The sequence below is a fragment of the Oncorhynchus keta genome, chromosome 28 (assembly GCF_023373465.1).
Source record: "Oncorhynchus keta strain PuntledgeMale-10-30-2019 chromosome 28, Oket_V2, whole genome shotgun sequence".
Lineage (NCBI taxonomy): Eukaryota > Metazoa > Chordata > Actinopteri > Salmoniformes > Salmonidae > Oncorhynchus > Oncorhynchus keta.
Window position 1 is genome coordinate 20,946,566 of NC_068448.1, and position 20,903 is coordinate 20,967,468.

The window sequence follows — 20,903 nt, forward strand, 5'->3', positions numbered from 1 at the left end:
CCACACGCACACAGTGTGCAGGTTATTTACAGTAGGAGATGGGCTTCTATCATCTATTATCTTCTATAATGGGCTTTGATCTAGTAGCTAGCTAGCAAATGTGAAACTGATCGCAGTGACAAGGGTTGACAGATGTATGAGCTCACCACTTACACAATGTAAGCTGCAACCTTTCGGAATTGTATATAGTTTGTTTTACATTGGCTGGCTTCCCACAATAGCTGAATTTGCAGAGCTAGTGAGCACCAATCCGTTTCTGTGGTGTTTGCTATAATCTTTGCTATCGTCAGTTTACTCCAAGATCGCCACACAGGTGCTTCAAAGTCCCCTAGCGACAATTTAGCTTTTGCAACGAGACCATTAAATATATTTAACACAATGGTAGAAGAGAGTGTAACGTTAGTTCTGTTCAGTTTGGAGTTCAGTTTATCGCTAACCTTATCACAGGGACTTAGAAGCACTACAGCTGCATGCTTATCTTGGAATAAACTGACGATAGCAAAGATTCCATCTTTGACGACGCCACATGAATGGAATAGGTGCTAGCTAGCTTACTAGCTAATGTTTGCTTTAGTTTGCTGCATTGGTTTGCTCGTTAACTCCGCAAATCCAGCTATTGTGTGTATAAATCTTGGAAACATAAAACAAAATCACTATGGTGCGATTGACTGGATTAACCTCACGTGCATTAACTACGTGCAGTAAGTGCCTTTCAGACGGTAGACACGAAAACTCTTATCACCTTGCCAGCTAAGGAACACGACATTGAATTAGTCAGAGAGAAGCTAGCAATGCAAACAGCTGCAAACACTGGTTGATTACTGTAGCTAACTAGCAAAAGTCAGCTAATCGCTAGCTACAAGACCCAGCTAGGGAAAGTCCCCCCTTATCTCAGCTTGCTGGTAACCATAGCATCACCCACCTGTAGCACGCACTCCAGCAAGTATATCTCTCTGGTCACCCCTAAAGCCAATTATTTCTTTGGCCGCCTCTCCTTCCAGTTCTCTGCTGCCAATGACTGGAACGAATTACAAATATCTCTGAAACTGGTAACACTTATCTCCCTCATTAGCTTTAAGCACCAGCTGTCAGAGCAGCTCAGATTACTGCACCTGTATATAGCCCATCTATAATTTAGCCCAAACAACTACCTCTTTCCCTACGGTATTTACTTTATTTATTTATTTAGCTCCTTTGCACCCCATTTATTTTATTTCTACTTTAAACATTCTTCCACTGCAAATCTACCATTCCAGTGTTTTACTTGCCATATTATATTTACTTTGCCACCATGGCCTTTTTTTGCCTTTACCTCCCTTATCTCACCTCATTTGCTCACATTGTATATAGACTTGTTTCTACTGTATTATTGACTGTGTGTTTGTTTTACTCCATGTGTAACTAACTCTGTGTTGATGTATGTGTCGAACTGCTTTGCTTTATCTTGGCCTGGTCGCAATTGTAAATTAGAACTTGCCTACCTGGTTAAATAAAAGTGTGTGTGTGTGTGTGGGGGGGGGTGCAAATCATATTTTTCTCTATATGGGGGGTCATGTCCCCTCCGCCCCCCCTGGGATTTCCACATATGCCCCTACCTACATGTACAAATTGCCTTGACTAACCTGTAACCTGCACATGACTCGGTACCGGTACCCCTGTATAGCCTCATTATTGTTATTTCATGGTGTTACTTTAGTTTATTTAGTAAATATTTTCTTAACTGCATTGTTGGTTAAGTGAACATTTCACGGTAAGGTCTATTCGGGGCATGTGACAAATACAATGTGATTTGATATCTGGCTCATTGTTCTATCTGTGCTTATGGCCATGGCGAGAAGGGATCCAGCATGTCAAATTAACGTCAACAGTACATTGTTTTGGCTAACCACAACCTAGTTATCCTAACACGATAATTATCCTAACGATGTCAATTTCTCCTAACGTGTTATGAAAAGTAAAATCTGACGTTAATTTGACAAAAGCTGGATCCCGTCTAGCCTTCACCAGTGCTTATGGTTAATGAGGCTGGCCGTGGGTTTCCACTAGTTACCACAGACCAGCCTAGTCAACATTGGCAAGATAGTAAAAATTCATGAAAACCAATATTTTCTTTTTGGTCTTCATTTAATGTTAGGTATAATGTTATTATAAATGTAAAGCATGTTTAACTGTAATGTTTTAGAAAAAATAGATTTGATTGTGTATACGTAGCCTTATTAAGCTTTATGGCAGCACGCTAGCTAGTTTTGCAAACGTTAGCTAGAGTCTAGTCAGTGTATGCGATAGAAAAATAGCCATAACAACGAAAACTGACGATTACATGTTCTTTTACCGGATAATTACTTTTGATGCAACCGTAGCAAATGCGTTTTTCTAGCTAGCTTATTGTTCTATCTTTGCCCATAATGTACAACAACTGCCATTACTGCAGCAAGCGAAAAACAGGAAATGGTCATTTTCAGAAGGTCCTGCTATTTGACCCCGCGCAAGAGAAGGAAAAGCCCATTGGAAAAGTTCAGGTAGGTCCCTCCCCGTTTTGTTCAGTTTGCTACGGTTAAGTTCTTAAACAGTACGTGTGTTCCGTTGTGAGACTTGAATACACCGATGGTTCAGCCACTTGGTAGTTAGTTATCGTTAATTAAGGATAAAGTAATCCTTCTCACCCCCCTTAAAAGATTTAGATGCACTATTGTAAAGTGGCTGTTCCACTGGATGTCATAAGGTGAATGCACCAATTTGTAAGTCGCTCTGGATAAGAGCGTCTGCTAAATGACTTAAATGTAAATGTAAATGTAATCAAATTGAGCAAAATTATGTAGTAAAGTATAAACTTACCATCGTCATGTCGGTGAAGAAGTTTGAATGAGGTCCTAGGGCCTAGGCGGTGATTCTCGGATGAACGTGTACGCGTATCGGACAGTTCTTCCATTTTGACGTATAGCACGAAATGCAGTGGAAATTGTGGTTTGGATAATTTTGCATGGCCTGGTGCCCCGGTTGAGCGGAGTCTGGTATTTAGACCATTCCATTGGTTCTTAATCTCCTGGGGCACTGGGCCATGCAAAACGAACTATCAGTAAAGATGACGCCACTTCCTGTCATTCCTGCCAACGGAAGTAGTTAATTGAGCAAAATGGCAACCCCTTATGTTGAAGATCAATCTGGTAAGGCTGGCTCAAGTCAGACATCCAGTTAAATATTGGTGAAGTTTGAGAATGAACACACAGTTTAGCATGAATAACCCGTAGCTACCCCAGAAAAGTAACCCCACGACGTTCGTTTTGTGGAGTAAACCAACTGTTCCAGCGCGACGTATTCTGTGCTGGCTAACCAGTTACTAGCTCAAACACAACACACTACACTAGCGCTAGATAGTTAGCGAATTAGCTAATATTTCTAGTTAGCTAGTAGCTATCTCTGTGTTAACAAACTAGTTCGATATGATACCTGATTATGTTGGCTCGCCAAGATGAGGGCAAAATGTGTTTGTTAGATAACTAACTAGTAGTACCAGCAGCAGCAAGTGGCTAATTTGAAATGCATTGGCTAGAAAATACGCTAGGTAGCTAGCTAGTTTACGCTTATCAATAATGGGTAATTCCATGGTAACAGAGTGATGCCGAAACTATTTTTTTAAACTTTAAAATGTATGTCAAACAAAAACAAATGGTTGCTAAGTTAATGAAATCACACAACTATGCACAAGGACTAATTTGAAAATGTTCCCCTTTTTATTTACAAAAACACCTTTTAACGTTACTTGAAGAACCGTGCATATACTACATTTGTTAACAGTATGAAGGCACAAACAGTACAAACCGTTATTCTGTTATCAAACTTTTGATATGTACTGTTAAAGTAAATGTGTTTTGGTAAAATGTATGGTGGAAATGTTTAAAAGTAATCCTTGTTCATAGAGTTGTATGGTTTGTTTAACTTTGGTTTTTGATAGAAGTAGTCCTTGTGCATAGATCCTCTTAAGGATCGCCCCCTTTTTTTAAATTTTCTTCTAAAATGACATACCCAAATCAAACCGCCTGTAGCTCAGGCCCTGAAGAAAGGATATACATATTCTTGGTATCATTTGAAAGGAAACACTTTGACGTTTGTGGAAATGTGAAATTAATGTAGGAGAATATAACACATTAGACCTGGTAAAAGGTAATACAAAGAAAGAAAAAAAACTTGTTTTTTGTACCATCTTTGAAATGCAAGAGAAAGGAAATAATGTATTATTCCAGCCCAGGTGCAATTTAGATTTTGGACACTAGATGGCAGCAGTGTATGTGCAAAGTTTCAGACTGATTCAATGAACCATTGCATTTCTGTTTTGTATCAAGGCTGCCCAAATGTGCCTAGTTTGTTTATTAATAGCTTTAAATGTTCAGAATTGTGTACTCTCCTCAAACAATGGCATGCTATTCTTTCACTAATAGCTACTGTAAATTGGACAGTGCAGTTAGATTAACAAGAGTTTAAGCTTTCTGCCAGTATCAGATATGTCTATGTCCTGGGAAATGTTCTTGTTACTTACAACCTCATGCTAATCGCATTAGCCTACTTGAGATCTGTCTCAGCATCACTCTGTTACTGTGGAATTGCCCCCTATTAACATACAGTAGCAAGATGGCTTGACAAATGTACACGGGCTAGCTAGCTAACGTTACCTATTTAATAACGTCTATAAAACATACATTTCTATTAAATTGTTCTCGGTACTGTTCATGCTACTGCTGATGCAAATGTGGCAAATCGAGAGCTTTGGACTATAAGGTTCTATCTGCAAAAAAAATGATTGATAATTGGCTTCAAAGTTCTGGACCCTCATTGATTTGATGGTGTCAGTTATCAGTGAACTTAACAATGTGAATTGGGGTATTTAGACTACTATATAGGTAGAGAACATTGAACAGAACAGGGCTATATCATTAACTCAATTTTGACAAATGTAGATTGAACCTTATAGTTCCTAATTCTCAAAATGCACTGTAGTATAGTGAGTACTGTATTGTTGTAACATACACACAGTGCAATGTTTTAGCAAGCAAGAGTCTACCAGCTGAACAAAACATTGGTTTCAGTGAATTTATAATATTTGCTAATGTTTGCTCCTCCTGTTGTAGGGAAATACATTGCTGCTACACAGCGACCTGATGGAACCTGGAGGAAGCCTCGTAGAGTGAAGGATGGTTATACCCCCCAGGAAGAGGTCCCTGTGTAAGTAATGCTTCCTAACAAAGTTACAGTACCAGTCAAAAGTTTGGACACACCTACTCATTCAAGGTTTCTACTTTATTTTTACTATTTTTTACATTGTAGAATAATAGTGAAGAAAAAACTATGAAATAACACATGGAATCATGTAGTAACCAAAAAAGTGTTATAACAAATACATATTTTAGATTTTTCAATGTAGCCACCCTTTGCCTTGATGACAGCTGTTGTGAAGTGACTTTCAGTAATGTGAAAGTCTTTTAAGGCGCCTACTTTGTGCATGACACAAGCAATTTTTCCAACAATTGTTTACAGACAGATTATTTCACTTATAATTCACTGTATCACAACTCCAGTGGGTCAGAAGTTTACATGCACTAAATGGACTGTGCCTTTAAACAGCTTGGAATATTCCAGAAAATTATGTCATGGCTTTAGAAGCTTCTGATACAGTGGAGCAATAAAGTATTTAGTAAGGCACCAATTGTGCAAGTTCTCCCACTTAAAAGGATGAGAGGCCTGTAATTTTCATCATAGGTACACTTCAACTATGTCAGAGAAAATTAGCAAAAAAAATCACATTGTAGGATTTTGAATGAATTTATTTGCAGATTATGGTGGAAAATAAGTATTTGATCAATAACAAAAGTTTATCTCAATACTTTGTTATATACCCTTTGTTGGCAATGACAGAGGTCAAACATTTCTGTAAGTCTTCACAAGGTTTTCACACACTTGCTGGTATTTTGGCCCATTCCTCCATGCAGATCTCCTCTAGAGCAGTGACGTTTTGGGGCTGTTGCTGGGCAACACGGACTTTCAACTCCCTCCAAAGATGTTCTATGGGGTTGAGCTCAGGAGACTGGCTAGGCCACTCCAGGACCTTGAAATGCTTCTTACGAAGCCACTCCTTTGTTGCCCGGGCGGTGTGTTTGGGATCATTGTCATGCTGAAAGACCCAGCCACATTTCATCTTCAATGCTGATGGATCAGTCGTCCTGGTCCCTTTGCAGAAAAACAGCCCCAAAGCATGATGTTTCCAGTGGGTATGGTGTTCTTTGGATGCAACTCAGCATTCTTTGTCCTCCAAACACGACGAGTTGACTTTTTACCAAAAAGTTATGTTGGTTTCATCTGATCATATGACATTCTGACAATCTTCTTCTGGATTATCCAAATGCTCTCTAGCAAACTTCAGACTGGCCTGGACATGTACTGACTTAAGCAGGGGGACACGCCTGGCACTGCAGGATTTGAGTCCCTGGCAGCATATTGTGTTACTGATGGTAGGCTTTGTTACTTTGATCCCAGCTCTCTGCAGGTCATTCACTAGGACCCCCGTGTGGTTCTGGGATTTTTGCTCACCGTTGTGATCATTTTGACCCCACGGCGTGAGATCTTACGTCGAGCCCCAGATCGAGGGAGATTATCAGTGGTCTTGTATGTTTTCCATTTCCTAATAATTGCTCCCACAGTTGATTTATTCAAACCAAGCTGCTTACCTATTGCAGATTCAGTCTTCCCAGCCTGGTTTAGGTCTACAAATTTGTTTCTGGTGTCCTTTGACAGCTCTTTGGTCTTGGCCATAGTGGAGTTTGGAGTGTGACTGTTTGAGGTTGTGGACAGGTGTCTTTTATACTGATAACAAGTTCAAACAGGTGCCATTTATACAGGTAACGAGTGGAGGACAGAGGAGACTCTTAATCTCAAACCCGGATCCGGGAGCGTAAATCATCGCCTCAAACGAATTAGCATAACACAGCGGACATAAATCTTCCTAGAAAATCTTCCTATTCATGAAAATCACAAATGAAATATATTGAGACCCAGCTTAGCCTTTTGTTAATCACACTGTCATCTCAGATTTTCAAAATATGCTTTACAGCCAACGCTAGACAAGCATTTGTGTAAGTTTATCATGGCATAATGCTATGCTAGGCAGCAGGCAACATTTTCACGAAAATAAGAAAGGCAATCAAATTAAATCATTTACCTTTGAAGCTTAGGATGTTTTCACTCAGGAGACTCCCAGTTAGATAGCAAATGTTCGTTTTTTCCAAAAAGATTATTTTTGTAGGCGAAATAGCTCCCGTTTGTTCTTCACGTTTGGCTGTGAAATCGACTGGAAAATGCGGTCACTACAACGCCAAACTTTTTTCCAAATTAGCTCCATAATATCGACAGAAACATGGTAAACGTTGTTTAGAATCAATCCTCAAGGTGTTTTTCACATATCTATTCGATAATTTATCCGTCGGGACAATGGGTTTCTCATAAGAAGCGATTGGAAAAATGGCTACCTCAGTACTTTACGCAAGATTTTCTGCGGGAGCCATCATGTGACCACTTGCTCAATGTGGTCCCTTACGAATATTCTTCAACATAAATGCGTATAAAGACGTCACAATGCTTTAGACACCTTGGGGAATACGTAGAAAGCGTAAGCTCATTCGTAGCCCATTCACAGCCATATAAGGAGTCATTGGCATGAAGCGGTTTCTAAAAATGCAGCACTTCCTGATTGGATTTTTATCTGGGTTTCGCCTGTAACATCAGTTCTGTTGCACTCACAGACAATATCTTTGCAGTTTTGGAAACGTCAGTGTTTTCTATCCAAAGCTGTCAATTATATGCATAGTCGAGCATCTTGTCGTGACAAAAAATATCCCGTTTAAAACGGGAACGTTTTTTATCCAAAAATTAAAATACTGCCCCTAGTCGCAAAAGGTTAAAGAAGAAGTTACAGGTCTGTGAGAGCCAGAAATCTTGCTTGTTTGTAGGTGACCAAATACTTATTTTCCACCATAATTTGCAAATAAATTAATTCAAAATCCTACAATGTGATTTTCTGGAATTTTTTTCTCATTTTGTCTGTCATAGTTAAAGTGTGCCTATGATGAACATTACAGGCCTTTCTCATCTTTTTAAGTGGGAGAACTTGCACAATTGGTGGCTAACTTACTACTTTTTTTACCCCACTGTAGGCTAATTGACATCATTTGAGTCAATTGGAGATGTACCTGTAGATGTATTTCAAGGCCGACCTTCAAACTCAGTGCCTCTTTGCTTCACATCATGGGAAAATCAAAATAAATTAGCCAAGACCTCAGAAAAAAAATGTAGACCTCCACAAGTCTAGTTCATCCTTGGGAGCAATTTCCAAATGCCTGAAGGTACCACGTTCATCTGTACAAACAATAGTACGCAAGTATAAACACCATGGGACCACACAGCCATCATACCACTCAGGAAGGAGACTCGTTCTGTCTCCTAGAGATGAACGTACATTGGTGCGAAAATTGCAAATCAATCCCAGAACAACAGCAAAGGACCTTGTGAAGATGCTGGAGGAAACGGGTACAAAAGTATCAATGTCCACAGTAAAACGAGTCCTATATCGACATAACCTGAAAGGCCGCTCAGCAAGGAAAAAGCCACTGCTCCAAAACCGCCATAAAAAATCCATACTACGGTTTGCAACTGCACATGCAGACAAAGATCATACTTTTTTTGGAGAAATGTCCTCTGGTCTGATGAAACAAACAGAACTGTTTGGCCTTAATGACCATTGTTATGTTTGGAGGAACAAGGGTGAGGCTTGCAAGCTGAAGACACCATCCCAACCGTGAAGCACCGGGGTGGCAGCATCATGTTGTGGGGGTGCTTTGCTGCAGGAGGGACTGGTGCACTTCACAAAATAGATGGCATCATGAGGTAGGAAAATGATGTGGATATATTGAAGCAACATCTCAAGATATCAGTCAGGAAGATAAAGCTTGGTCGCAAATGGGTCTTCCAAATGGACAATGACCCCATGCATACTTCCAAGTTGTGGAAAAATGGCTTAAGGACAACAAAGTCACGGTATTGGAGTGGCCATCACAAAGACCTCAATCTTATAGTGAATTTGTGGGCAGAACTGAAAAATAGTGTGCGAGCAAGGAGGCCTTTACAAACCTGACTCAGTTACACCAGCTCTGTCAGGAGGAATGACCAAAATTCACCCAATTTATTGTGGGAAGCTTGTAGAAGGCTACTCAAAACATTTGACCCAAGTTAAACAATTTAAAGGCAATGCTACAAAATACCAATTGAGTGTATGTAAACTTCTGACTCACTGGGAATGTGGTGAAAGAAATAAAAGCTGAAATAAATCATTCTCTCTACTATTATTCTGACATTTCACATTCTTAAAATAAAGTGGTGATCCTAACTGACCTAAGACAGGGAATTTCTACTAGGATTAAATGTCAGGAATTGTGAAAACTGAGTATAAATAGATTTGGCTAAGGTGTATGTAAACTTCCGACTTCAACTGTAGATAACTCTTACATCAATAACAGTCACTTATTAATCATTATCTCATATCAGTCTCATTCTGAACATCGCAGACCTCTTGAATCCGTAAGAACCCCAGCCCTTTCTGGTTATTCAGTTCTACACACATTTATTTATTTACTAACTAAATAATAACACCGAATACACATACAGACTTACATGAGACAAATGTCTGTAGTGGACTGACAAGATATGACTGCTTGTTACACATATGGAGAGGGAGGGGTAGATGAAGAGAGGGAGAGTCAAACTTATCGTACATTTAGGAACTACCCTCGAAGTAATGATAATGCTTTGCTCACGAACTGCCTCCCATTTGGGTAATAAATGCAATGTAATTAGGTGTCTTTGTTCGTCGTCTCTCTGTTGGAACCAACCAATCCTTCTATGAGGAAGGGGCTGCATGGGTGTAACGCTCTGGTTGGCCACCAGAGGTCACAATCTGCTTAGTAGTTCCGGCTTGTAGTGGTTGTTTCGGATGCACCAATGATTGTCTGAGATGGTGTAAAATCTTTCCTTCCTCAGGTAAATTGTCAAGTTCTAGATCCTTTTTACATGCACAGCTGCAGACTGTTAAATAATAATAATAACATCATAAAATAATAAACAATGTGACAGGATTATTCTTTAGATCCCCATGGACCATTCTTAACATTACTATCTAATCTAATAAATATTGTTCCAAAGTTCACCCTTTTTGGTGTTATATTTTTGGGCGACAAAATGTCTATGTAACAATGGAATTCCTTTCCCAATATTGAGGAGCAAAGGGAGAGATTCCCCTCCTGCCTAATTTATGACTGAGTGATAAGGTTTCAACCCCCCCCACCCCCCCTTCTGTGGGTAAGAGGGTCTGGTTGTCAGCTATTTACCAAGCTGATCTGAGGCCTTTGATCCTCGACCAGGGGAGTCATGACACAGCTTTGCACACTCTTGGCATTCTCTCAACCAGCTTCACATGTAATGCATTTCCAACAGTCTTGAAGGAGTTCCCACATATGCTGAGCACTTGTTGGCTACTTTTCCTTTACTCTGCAGTCCAACTCATCCCAAACCATCTCAATTGTGTTGAGCTCAGGTCAAATCAAATCAAATTTATTTATATAGCCCTTCGTACATCAGCTGATATCTGAAAGTGCTGTACAGAAACCCAGCCGAAAACCCTAAACAGCAAGCAATGCAGGTGTAGAAGCACAGTGGCTAGGAAAAACTCCCTAGAAAGGCCAAAACCTAGGAAGAAACCCAGAGAGGAACCAGGCTATGTGGGGTGGCCAGTCCTCTTCTGGCTGTGCCGGGTGGAGATTATAACAGAACATGGCCAAGATGTTCAAATGTTCATAAATGACCAGCATGGTCGAATAATAATAAGGCAGAACAGTTGAAACTGGAGCAGCAGCACGGCCAGGTGGACTGGGGACAGCAAGGAGTCATCATGTCAGGTAGTCCTGGGGCATGGTCCTAGGGCTCAGGTCCTCCGAGAGAGAGAAAGAAAGAGAGAATTAGAGAGAGCACACTTAAATTCACACAGGACACCGAATAGGACAGGAGAAGTACTCCAGATATAACAAACTGACCCTAGCCCCCCGACACATAAACTACTGCAGCATAAATACTGGAGGCTGAGACAGGAGGGGTCAGGAGACACTGTGGCCCCATCCGAGGACACCCCCGGACAGGGCCAAACAGGAAGGATATAATGCGACCCACTTTGCCAAAGCGCAGCCCCCACACCACTAGAGGGATATCTTCAACCACCAACTTACCATCCTGAGACAAGGCTGAGTATAGCCCACAAAGATCTCCGCCACGGCACAACCCAAGGGGGGGGCGCCAACCCAGACAGGATGACCACATCAGTGAATCAACCCACTCAGGTGACGCACCCCTTCAAGGGACGGCATGAGAGAGCCCCAGTAAGCCAGTGACTCAGCCCCTGTAATAGGGTTAGAGGCAGAGAATCCCAGTGGAAAGAGGGGAACCGGCCAGGCAGAGACAGCAAGGGCGGTTCGTTGCTCCAGAGCCTTTCCGTTCACCTTCCCGCTCCTGGGCCAGACTACACTCAATCATATGACCCACTGAAGAGATGAGTCTTCAGTAAAGGCTTAAAGGTTGAGACCGAGAGTGCGTCTCTGACATGGGTAGGCAGACCGTTCCATAAAAATGGAGCTCAATAGGAGAAAGCCCTGCCTCCAGCTGTTTGCTTAGAAATTCTAGGGACAATTAGGAGGCCTGCGTCTTGTGACCGTAGCGTACGTGTAGGTATGTACGGCAGGACCAATTCAGAGAGATAGGTAGGATCAAGCCCATGTAATGCTTTGTAGGTTAGCAGTCAAACCTTGAAATCAGCCCTTGCTTTGACAGGAAGCCAGTGTAGAGAGGCTAGCACTGGAGTAATATGATCAAATTTGTTGGTTCTAGTCAGGATTCTAGCAGCCGTATTTAGCACCAACTGAAGTTTATTTAGTGCTTTATCCGGGTAGCCGGAAAGTAGAGCATTGCAGTAGTCTAACCTAGAAGTGACTAAAGCATGGATTCATTTTTCTGCGTCATTTTTGGACAGAAAGTTTCTGATTTTTGCAATGTTACGTAGATGGAAAAAAGCTGTCCTTGAAATGGTCTTGATATGTTCTTCAAAAGAAAGATCAGGTTCCAGAGTAACGCCGAGGTCTTTCACAGTTTTATTTGAGACGACTATACAACCATTAAGATTAATTGTCAGATTCAACAGAAGATCTCTTTGTTTCTTGGGACCTAGAACAAGCATCTCTGTTTTGTCCGAGTTTAAAAGTAGAAAGTTTGCAGCCATCCACTTCCTTATGTCTGGAACACATGCTTCTAGCAAGGGCAATTTTGGGGCTTTACCATGTTTCATTGAAATGTACAGCTGTGTGTCATCCGCATAGCAGTTAAAGTTAACATTATGTCAGGTGATTGTGGAGACCAGGTCATCTGATGCAGCAAACCAGATGGGATGGCGTATCGCTGGAGAATGCTGTGGTAGACATGCTGGTTAAGTGTGCCTTGAATTCTAAATAAATCACTGACAGTGTCACCAGCAAAGCATCATCACACCTCCGCCTCTCTTCATGGAAGGAAACACACATGCGGAGATCATCTGTTAACCTGCTCTGCGTCTCACAAAGTCACAGCAGTTGGAACCAAAAATCTCAAATTAGGTCTCATCAGACCAAAGGACAGATTAACACCAGTCTAATGTCCATTGTTCGTGTTTTCTGGCCCAAGCAAGTCTCTTCTTATTATTGGTGTTCTTTAGTAGTGGTTTCTTTGCAGCAATTCAACCATGAAGGCCTGATTCACACAGTCTCTTCTGAACAGTTTATGTGGAGGTGTCTGTTACTTGAACTCTTTGAAGCATTTACTTGGGCTGCAATTTCTGAGGCTAGTAACTGTAATGCATTTATCCTCTGCAGCAGCAAAGGGAAGCACAGCCGCGAGCTGCCCAGTGACACGAGCCTACCAAACGAGCTAAATTTCTTCTATGCTCGCTTCGAGGCAAGCAACACTGAGGCATGCATGAGAGCATCAGCTCTTCCGTACGACTGTGTGATCATGCTCTCTGTAGTCGACGTGAGTAAGACCTTGTGAATGTTGACCTGTTAAAAAGGCTGCAGGGCCAGACGGATTACCAGAACGTGTGCTCCGGGCATGTGCTGACCAACTGGCAGGTGTCTTCACAGACATTTTCAACATGTCCCTGATTGAGTCTGTAATACCAACATGTTTCAAGCAGACCACCAATAGTCCTTGTGCCCAAGAACACTAAGGTAACCTGCCTAAATGACTACCGACCCGTAGCACTCACGTCTGTAGCCATGAAATGCTTTGAAAGGCTGGTCATGGCTCACATCAACACCATTATCCCAGAAACCCTAGACCCACTCCAATTTGCATACCACAGATGATGCGATCTCTATTGCACTCCACACTGCCCTTTCCCACCTGGACAAAAGGAACACCTGTATGAGAATGCTATTAATTGACTACAGCTCAGCGTTCAACACCATAGTGCCCTCAAAGCTCATCACTAAGCTAAGAACCCTGGGACTGAACACCTCCCTCTGCAACTGGATCCTGGACTTCCTGACGGGCTGCCCCCAGGTGGTAAGGGTAGGTAGCAACACATCTGCCACGCTGATCCTCAACACTGGAGCTCCACAGGGGTGCGTACTCAGTTCCCTCCTGTACACCCTGTTCACCCACGACTGCATGGCCAGGCACGACTCCAACACCATCATTAAGTTTGCAGATGACACAACAGCCTGATCACCGACAACGACGAGACAGCCTATAGGGAGGAGGTCAGAGACCTGGCCGGGTGGTCCCAGAATAACAACCTATCCTTCAACGTAACCAAGACTAAGGAGATGATTGTGGACTACAGGAAAAAGAGGACCGAGCACGCCCCCCATTCTCATCGACGGGGCTGTAGTGGAGCAGGTTGAGAGTTTCAAGTTCCTTGGTGTCCACATAAACAACAAACTAGAATTGTCCAAACACACCAAGACAGTCGTGAAGAGGGCACGACAAAGCCTATTCCCCCTCAGGAAACTAAAAAGATTTGGCATGGGTCCTCAGATCCTTTAAAAGGTTCTACAGCTGCAACATCGAGAGCATCCTGACTGGTTGCATCACTGCCTGGTACGGCAATTGCTTGGTCTCTGACCGCAAGGCACTACAGAGGGTAGTGCGTACGGCCCAGTACATTACTGGGGCTAAGCTGCCTGCCATCCAGGACCTCTACACCAGGCGGTGTCAGAGGAAGGCCCTAAAAATTGTTGGACCCCAGCCACCCCAGTCATAGACTGTTCTCTCTACTACCGCATGGCAACCGGTACCAGAGTGCCAAGTCTAGGACAAAAAGCTTCTCAATAGTTTTTATCCCCAAGCCATAAGACTCCTGAACTGGTAATCAAATGGTTTACCTGGACTATTTGCATTGTGTTCCCCCCCCCCCCAACCCCTCTTTTACACTGCTGCTACTCTGTTTATCATATATGCATAGTCACATTAACCATATGTACATACTACCTCAATAAGCCCAACTAACCAGTGCCTGTACTGTACTTTTTTACTGTTGTTTTTATTTATTTAGTTACCTATTGTTCACCTAATACCTTTTTTGCACAGTTGGTTAGGTAAGTAAGAATTTCACTGTAAAGTCTACACCTGTTGTATTTTAAATGCCACAAATGAACTTTTAACAAGGCACACCTGTTAATTGCAATGCATTCCAGGTGACTACCTCATGAAGCTGGTTGAGAGAATGCCAAGAGTGTGCAAAGCTATCATCAAGGCAAAGGGTGGCTACTTTGAAGAATCTCAAATGTAAAATATATTTATGATTTGTTTAACACTTCTTTGGTTACTACATGATTCCATATGTGTTATTTCATAGCTTTGATGTCTTCACAATTATTCTGCAATGTAGAAAATAGTACAAATAAAGAAAAACCCTTGAACGAGTAGGTGTGTCCAAACTTTTGACTGGTTCTGTACCTCTCTCAAGTCATCCTTTTATATGGATTTTGTTAGAAGCCTTTGCTGTAGATTGGTTGTTTCCTCATTTTCTCTTTGCTTTCAGCTACGAGAATAAATTTGTTAAGTTCTTCAAGGGCAAGCCCGATCTGCCACCAGGTATGAGCCCCGACAATGTGGCCCAGGCAAGGCAGCAGCAGGGGATCCCCGGCATTGCAGAGAACGAGACAGCTGGGCTCTCCAAGACAGCCAAGCGAAACATGAAACGCAAGGAAAAGCGCAAGCAGCAAGGCCCGGATAGCAATGTGGAATCACTAACAAATGCTGTTGAGACTATGACGTTTGCCGAGGACGGTGATAGTGTGACGCCTGCATCTAACCCAGCTGGAGCTACTAATGACCCTTCATCTGCAACAGCAGAAAAGGCCAAGAAAATCAAGAACATAAAAAAGAAGCTGAGGCAGGTTGAGGAGCTGCAGCAGAAACTGGATTCTGGGGAAGTCAAGCAAGCTACAAAAGAGCAGCAGGAGAAGCTTGGAAGGGCCAAAGCCTTACAGGACGAGTTACTGCAGCTTGAGGAGGATTCATGAGATAGAAAATGTTGTAAAAATGGGCAGCAAACCAGGTGTGGAAGTTAGACTGTTCAAAAATACAAACACCCAGTTCTAAAAGAAATGGACATTTACAGCTGCGTTGATGAGCTTCCCTTGAACAGTTTCTGGATATTTGTTGATATCAGACAGCCAATGAACATGAACTTTGGCTTTTGGAATATCAAGTGTACATAAACCCAACACTTCACGTGTTATGTTGTTGACAATAAGTGATCATGCTTTTCCCACACCTTGTCCAAAACCAATTACCGAACAACAATGAGCCAGCCAGGTGTTTTCTCTTCATTTAAAATGTACAATTGTGTACATGTACAATTGAACTGATTCCTTATGCTTGGCTTATGCTTGGCTATGAACTTATTGGCCATTCAATTATAGTTGTAATAGCATTTATTTGTGTACTTAGTATGTTTGTGCATTTTGTATATTTTTTATATTTTTTTATCTTTATCTGTCAAGAATAGCATAAAATATTATATATTAGTTGGTTGCATTAAATATACAAAAATCCCCTATTGAAAAGAATACCTGTTTGTTGACCCATCTCTGTACTGAAATGATACATATTTTCCTAATGATTGGATTACTTCAAATACAGTTTGAATTTGTGTACATAATGAAGAGGTTCATGGTTTACAACATTGTAAACAACTAATAATGTAAATTCCTGTGATTACAGAGGATAGAGAGGATTGTGCTGTTTTTTAAAATCTGATTTCAGCAATCAGATATGATTAAATGTTAGAATGTGATTCTGGTCCTCTTTGTAGGAATTCGGATTTGGTTATCCAATCTGACCTTTTAATCACGATTAAATGTCGTTTTTCAAAGGCGATTTGGATAGTTTTGATGCTGAAATTCTGGATTATCTTGATCTCACTGGAAGGGTGGTTCTAGAAAGGTGAATGGCACTACAACCAAGACATTTTAATGTAAACTGAACAAAAATATAAATGCAACATGTAAAGTGCCGGCCCCATGTTTCTTGAGCTGAAATAAAACATCTCAGAAGTTTTCCATATGCACAAAAAGCTTATTTCTCTCTAATTTTGTGGACACATTTGTTTACATCCCTGTTAGTGAGCGTTTTATCTTTTGTCAAGATAATCCATCCACCTGACAGGGTGGCATATCAAGAAGCTGATTAAACGGCATGACCATTACACAAGTGCACCTTGTGCTGGGGACATTGTAAGGCCACTAAAATGTGCAGTTTTGTCACACAACACAATGCCGGAGATGTCTCAAGTTTTGAGGGAGCGTGCAATTGGCATGGACACTGCAAGGAATGTCCACCAGAGCTGTTGCCAGAGGTTTGAATGTTGATTTCTCGACCAATGTTGTTTTAGAGAATTTGGCAGTATGTCCAACCAGCCTCACAACCGCAGAACACTTGTAACCATGCCAGCCCAGGACCTCCACATCTGGCTACTTCACCTGCGGAATCATCAGAGGGGGTGCTGAGGACTATTTATGTTTCATTGGCTGGGCCATGTGCCCCTGTCCAGTCATGTGAAATCCATAGATTAGGGCAGAATTAAATTATTTAAATTGACTGATTTCCTTATATGAACTGTAACTCAACAAAATATTTGAAATTGTTGCGTTTATATTTTTGTTCAGTATAACTAAGGTGACAAGGTTTAAAAAGCAATTTTGCATCTGAAAACGAAAGGTAATGTTAAATTGGTTGTCTTAAAGTAATGTGGTCAGTTGTTATATTGAGAAGTGTCAAATAAATGCATATACTTATGTGATATGCAGACAATTTTTAATCTAGGTACCTTTTATTAATATAGTTTACTCAGGTTGGGTTAAATGCAGAAGACACATTTCAGTTGAATGCATTCAGTTGTACAACTGACTAGCTATCCCACTTTCCCTTCCCTTACTCATATCTGTTTCATGACAGTGTTGAAGTAGTACCATAGCCTGTCCAGTAGATGGCAAGGTGTAGGCCTGAAATGCCGGATTGTGTGATCTTGATATTGTGTTATCTGAATCAGAATGATCCTATCTGGTTATTTGCTGAAAAACCGTCTCAAAAACAGCTAGATCAATCTGATCTTGCATTGCAAAAACGAGGATTACAGAATCCAGATCATTCTGAACCAGATTAAACAATTTGAAAAACTTGCCCTGGTGACATCAAGAGGCAAAAATGTGACATTGACGTGTTAAATTAATGGATCTTATATATAAGCATACTAATTAACGGTTGTCTCAGAACGGAAATGTGGTTAGTTGTTTTTCTCTCATAGGACAGTTGTAAAACATTACATTACTGGAGGATTAGATTTTTATCTCAGACTACATATTTATCTAGAGAAATGTAGAAAGAAACACAAATCTTGATTGAGCAACTTCAGTGATATATTTAGTAAATCCTTCACTGTCTTTCCCTAGTAGTGAATCACTGTTTCATTGTTCATTAATTATGCAATATAAGGTGCATTGAATACACCATCTGTATTGTAACCCTGTCTCAATTTGAATTTAAACTGACCAAGAATAGACCTTTAAAAGTTGTTAGTTATATTGACCTAATTATTTTGTGTTCCTCTGACGTGATCTAGGATATTAGTGTCAATTTAATTTGTTGACAGGGGATAGCTTTTGGGATAGTTGTAAATTGCAGTGTAAGTGGGCTGTGTACTTTATGAGTTGCTGTCGGTGTCTGGAGTATTTATTTGCTCTAAACTAATCCAAGAATGCATTCCTCTAATGTTTTATTATGTGGTTGGAAACAGGTCCCAGTGGGCAGACAATGATATAAAACTATGTGAAACTATAAACTACCAGTTCCATAGAACGTTATGAGACCGGGACCAACAGAATGAAAATGATGAACTAGGCTTAGAAGACTCCTCTAGATGGATTCAAATATACCTGAAATATTTATTGGATTCATTTTATTTTATTTATTATTTTATTGTATTTTATTGGATAGAGTTCTTAGTTTATTTTCATCACACTGTATCTCACTGAAGAAATAAGAAATAGACAAATAGATACAGTACGGATTATTAGATGGAGTACAGTCGTGGCCAAAAGTTTTGAGAATGATACGAATATTAATTTTCACTAAGTCTGCTGCCTCAGTGTCTTTAGATATTTTTGTCAGATGTTACTATGGAATACTGAAGTATAATTACAAGCATTTCATACGTGTCAATGGCTTTTATTGACATGAAGTAGATGCAAAGAGTCAATATTTGCAGTGTTGACCCTTCTTTTTCAAGACCTCTGCAATCCGCCCTGGCATGCTGTCAATTATCTTCTGGGCCACATCCTGACTGATGGCAGCCCATTCTTGCATAATTAATGCTTGGAGTTTGTCAGAATTTGTGGGGTTTTGTTTGTCCACCTGCCTCTTGAGGATTGACCACTCAATGGGATTAAGGTCTGGGGAGTTTCCTGGCCATGGACCCAAAATATCAATGTTTTGTTCCACGAGCCAATTAGTTATCACTTTTGCCTTATGGCAAGGTGCTCCATCATACTGGAAAATGCATTGTTCGTCACCAAACTGTTCCTGGATGGTTGGGAGAAGTTGCTCTCTGAGGATGTGTTGGTATCATTCTTTATTCATGGCTGTGTTCTTAGGCAAAATTGTGAGTGAGCCCACTCCCTTTGCTGAAAAGCAACCCCACACATGAATGGTCTCAGGATGCTTCACTATTGGCATGACACAGGACTGATGGTAGCGCTCACTTTGTCTTCTCCGAACAAGCTTTCTTCCGGATGCCCCAAACAATCGGAAAGGGGATTCATCAGAGAAAATGACTTTACTCCAGTCCTCAGCAGTCCAATCCCTGTACCTTTTGCAGAATATCAGTCTGTCCCTGATGTTTTTCCTGGAGAGAAGTGGCTTCTTTGCTTCCCTTTTTGACACCAGGCCATCCTCCAAAAGTATTTGCCTCACTGTGCGTGCAGATGCACTCACACCTGCCTGCTGCCATTTCTGAGCAAGCTCTGTACTAGTGGTGCCCCTATCCCGCAGCTGAATCAACTTTAGGAGACGGTCCTGGCGCTTGCTGGACGTTCTTGGGTGCCCTGAAGCCTTCTTCAAAACAATTGAACCACTCTCCTTTAAGTTCTTGATGATCCGATAAATGGTTGATTTAGGTGCAATCTTACTGGCAGCAATATCCTTGCCTGTGAAGCGCTTTTTGTGCAAAGCAATGATGACGGCACGTGTTTCCTTGCAGGGAACCATGGTTGACAGAGGAAGAGCAATGTTCCAAGCACCACCCTCCTTTTGAAGCTTCTAGTCTGTTATTCGAATTCAATCAGCATGACAGAGTGATTGATCTCCAGCCTTGTCCTCGTCAACACCCACACCTGTGTTAACGAGAGAATCACTGACATGATGTCAGCTGCTCCTCTTGTGGCAGGGCTGAAATGTTTTGGGGGGGATCCAGTTAATTTGCATGGCAAAGAGGGACTTTGCAATTAATTTGAAATTCATCTGATCACTCTTCATAACATTCTGGAGTATATGCAAATTGCCATCATACAAACTGAGGCAGCAGACTTTGTGAAACTTAATATTTGTGTCATTCTCAAAACATTTGGCCACGATTGTACATGCTGTATCTTGTCTCGCTGACAAGTGTCATCCATTGCCTTGAACAGGGAGGAACTCATGGAAGCCATGGTAAGAATGTCCCATATAATAGATTATCAATGAGAACTGCTGCAATTCATTATTTACTAAACAGCCTGGTCTGAGCTTTAGCCAACTCCTCTTTGTGTTTGTTTGTTGTCATGCCAAACATGTACCTACTAATAATGTTAATGTTAGCATGTCTGCCAGTGCCACATCTCCTGAGGTCTATTTAAGGAACTATGGCTACCTGCACATCCCACTGAATAATAGTATGAGCCAAGTTGATCAGACTTAGGAAATGACAGGGGCACTGAGGTAACCAACAAAAATCACACTTCGTAGCATGTTCTCTCTTCTCTTGTGCTTTAGGCTGTCCTTCAGCTTGGCAGTCTTACATACTCAATATACTACATATGTGTTTAACTATAAGAACCTTTGGAACCTTCCAGAAGGCAACTAACTTAGCCGTCTCAGCAACACTTAATAAGGCCACATTGGCAATGATGAAACAAACTTTGAGATCTCCTTCAATGACAAATCCCTCAAATATCAAGTCATGGGTGGGTCACTTTATTTATTCTCTTCCGGATTCATTGTTAGATATTCTTGACTTGGTGTGAGGCAAAAAT

The 20,903-nt window shown here is 41.2% G+C and overlaps 2 protein-coding genes across 5 annotated transcripts in view; one reads left to right on the forward strand and one right to left on the reverse strand.

The window, feature by feature from the left end:
- LOC118360788 (spermatogenesis-associated serine-rich protein 2-like) overlaps window positions 1-2,981 on the reverse strand; it is a 49,025-nt gene extending 46,044 nt beyond the window's left edge. For 2 of the 4 annotated variants that reach the window (XM_035740208.2, XM_035740206.2), the window contains exon 1: window positions 2,836-2,981. The gene's annotated coding sequence lies outside the window, so the exon portion shown is untranslated. Of the gene's footprint in view, window positions 1-922; window positions 1,058-2,835 lie in introns of those variants that run through there. The other 2 variants (XM_052485095.1, XM_035740207.2) reach the window with 2 other exon arrangements.
- Window positions 2,982-3,044: 63 nt separating this feature from the next.
- Window positions 3,045-17,432, forward strand: LOC118360789 (partner of Y14 and mago A). Its single transcript, XM_035740210.2, has 3 exons — window positions 3,045-3,164; window positions 5,124-5,217; window positions 15,155-17,432. Exons 1-3 carry the CDS (start codon window positions 3,134-3,136, stop codon window positions 15,636-15,638), a joined length of 609 nt encoding a protein of 202 aa, XP_035596103.1. The 5' UTR covers window positions 3,045-3,133; the 3' UTR covers window positions 15,639-17,432.
- Window positions 17,433-20,903: the final 3,471 nt, after the last annotated feature.

Coding starts and splice junctions, on each gene's coding strand:
- LOC118360789 (XM_035740210.2), top strand. CDS start 3,134: ATGGCAACCCCTTATGTTGAAGATCAATCTG. Junction 3,165..5,123: donor TTATGTTGAAGATCAATCTG/GTAAGGCTGGCT, acceptor CTCCTGTTGTAG/GGAAATACATTGCTGCTACA. Junction 5,218..15,154: donor CCCCAGGAAGAGGTCCCTGT/GTAAGTAATGCT, acceptor CTTTGCTTTCAG/CTACGAGAATAAATTTGTTA.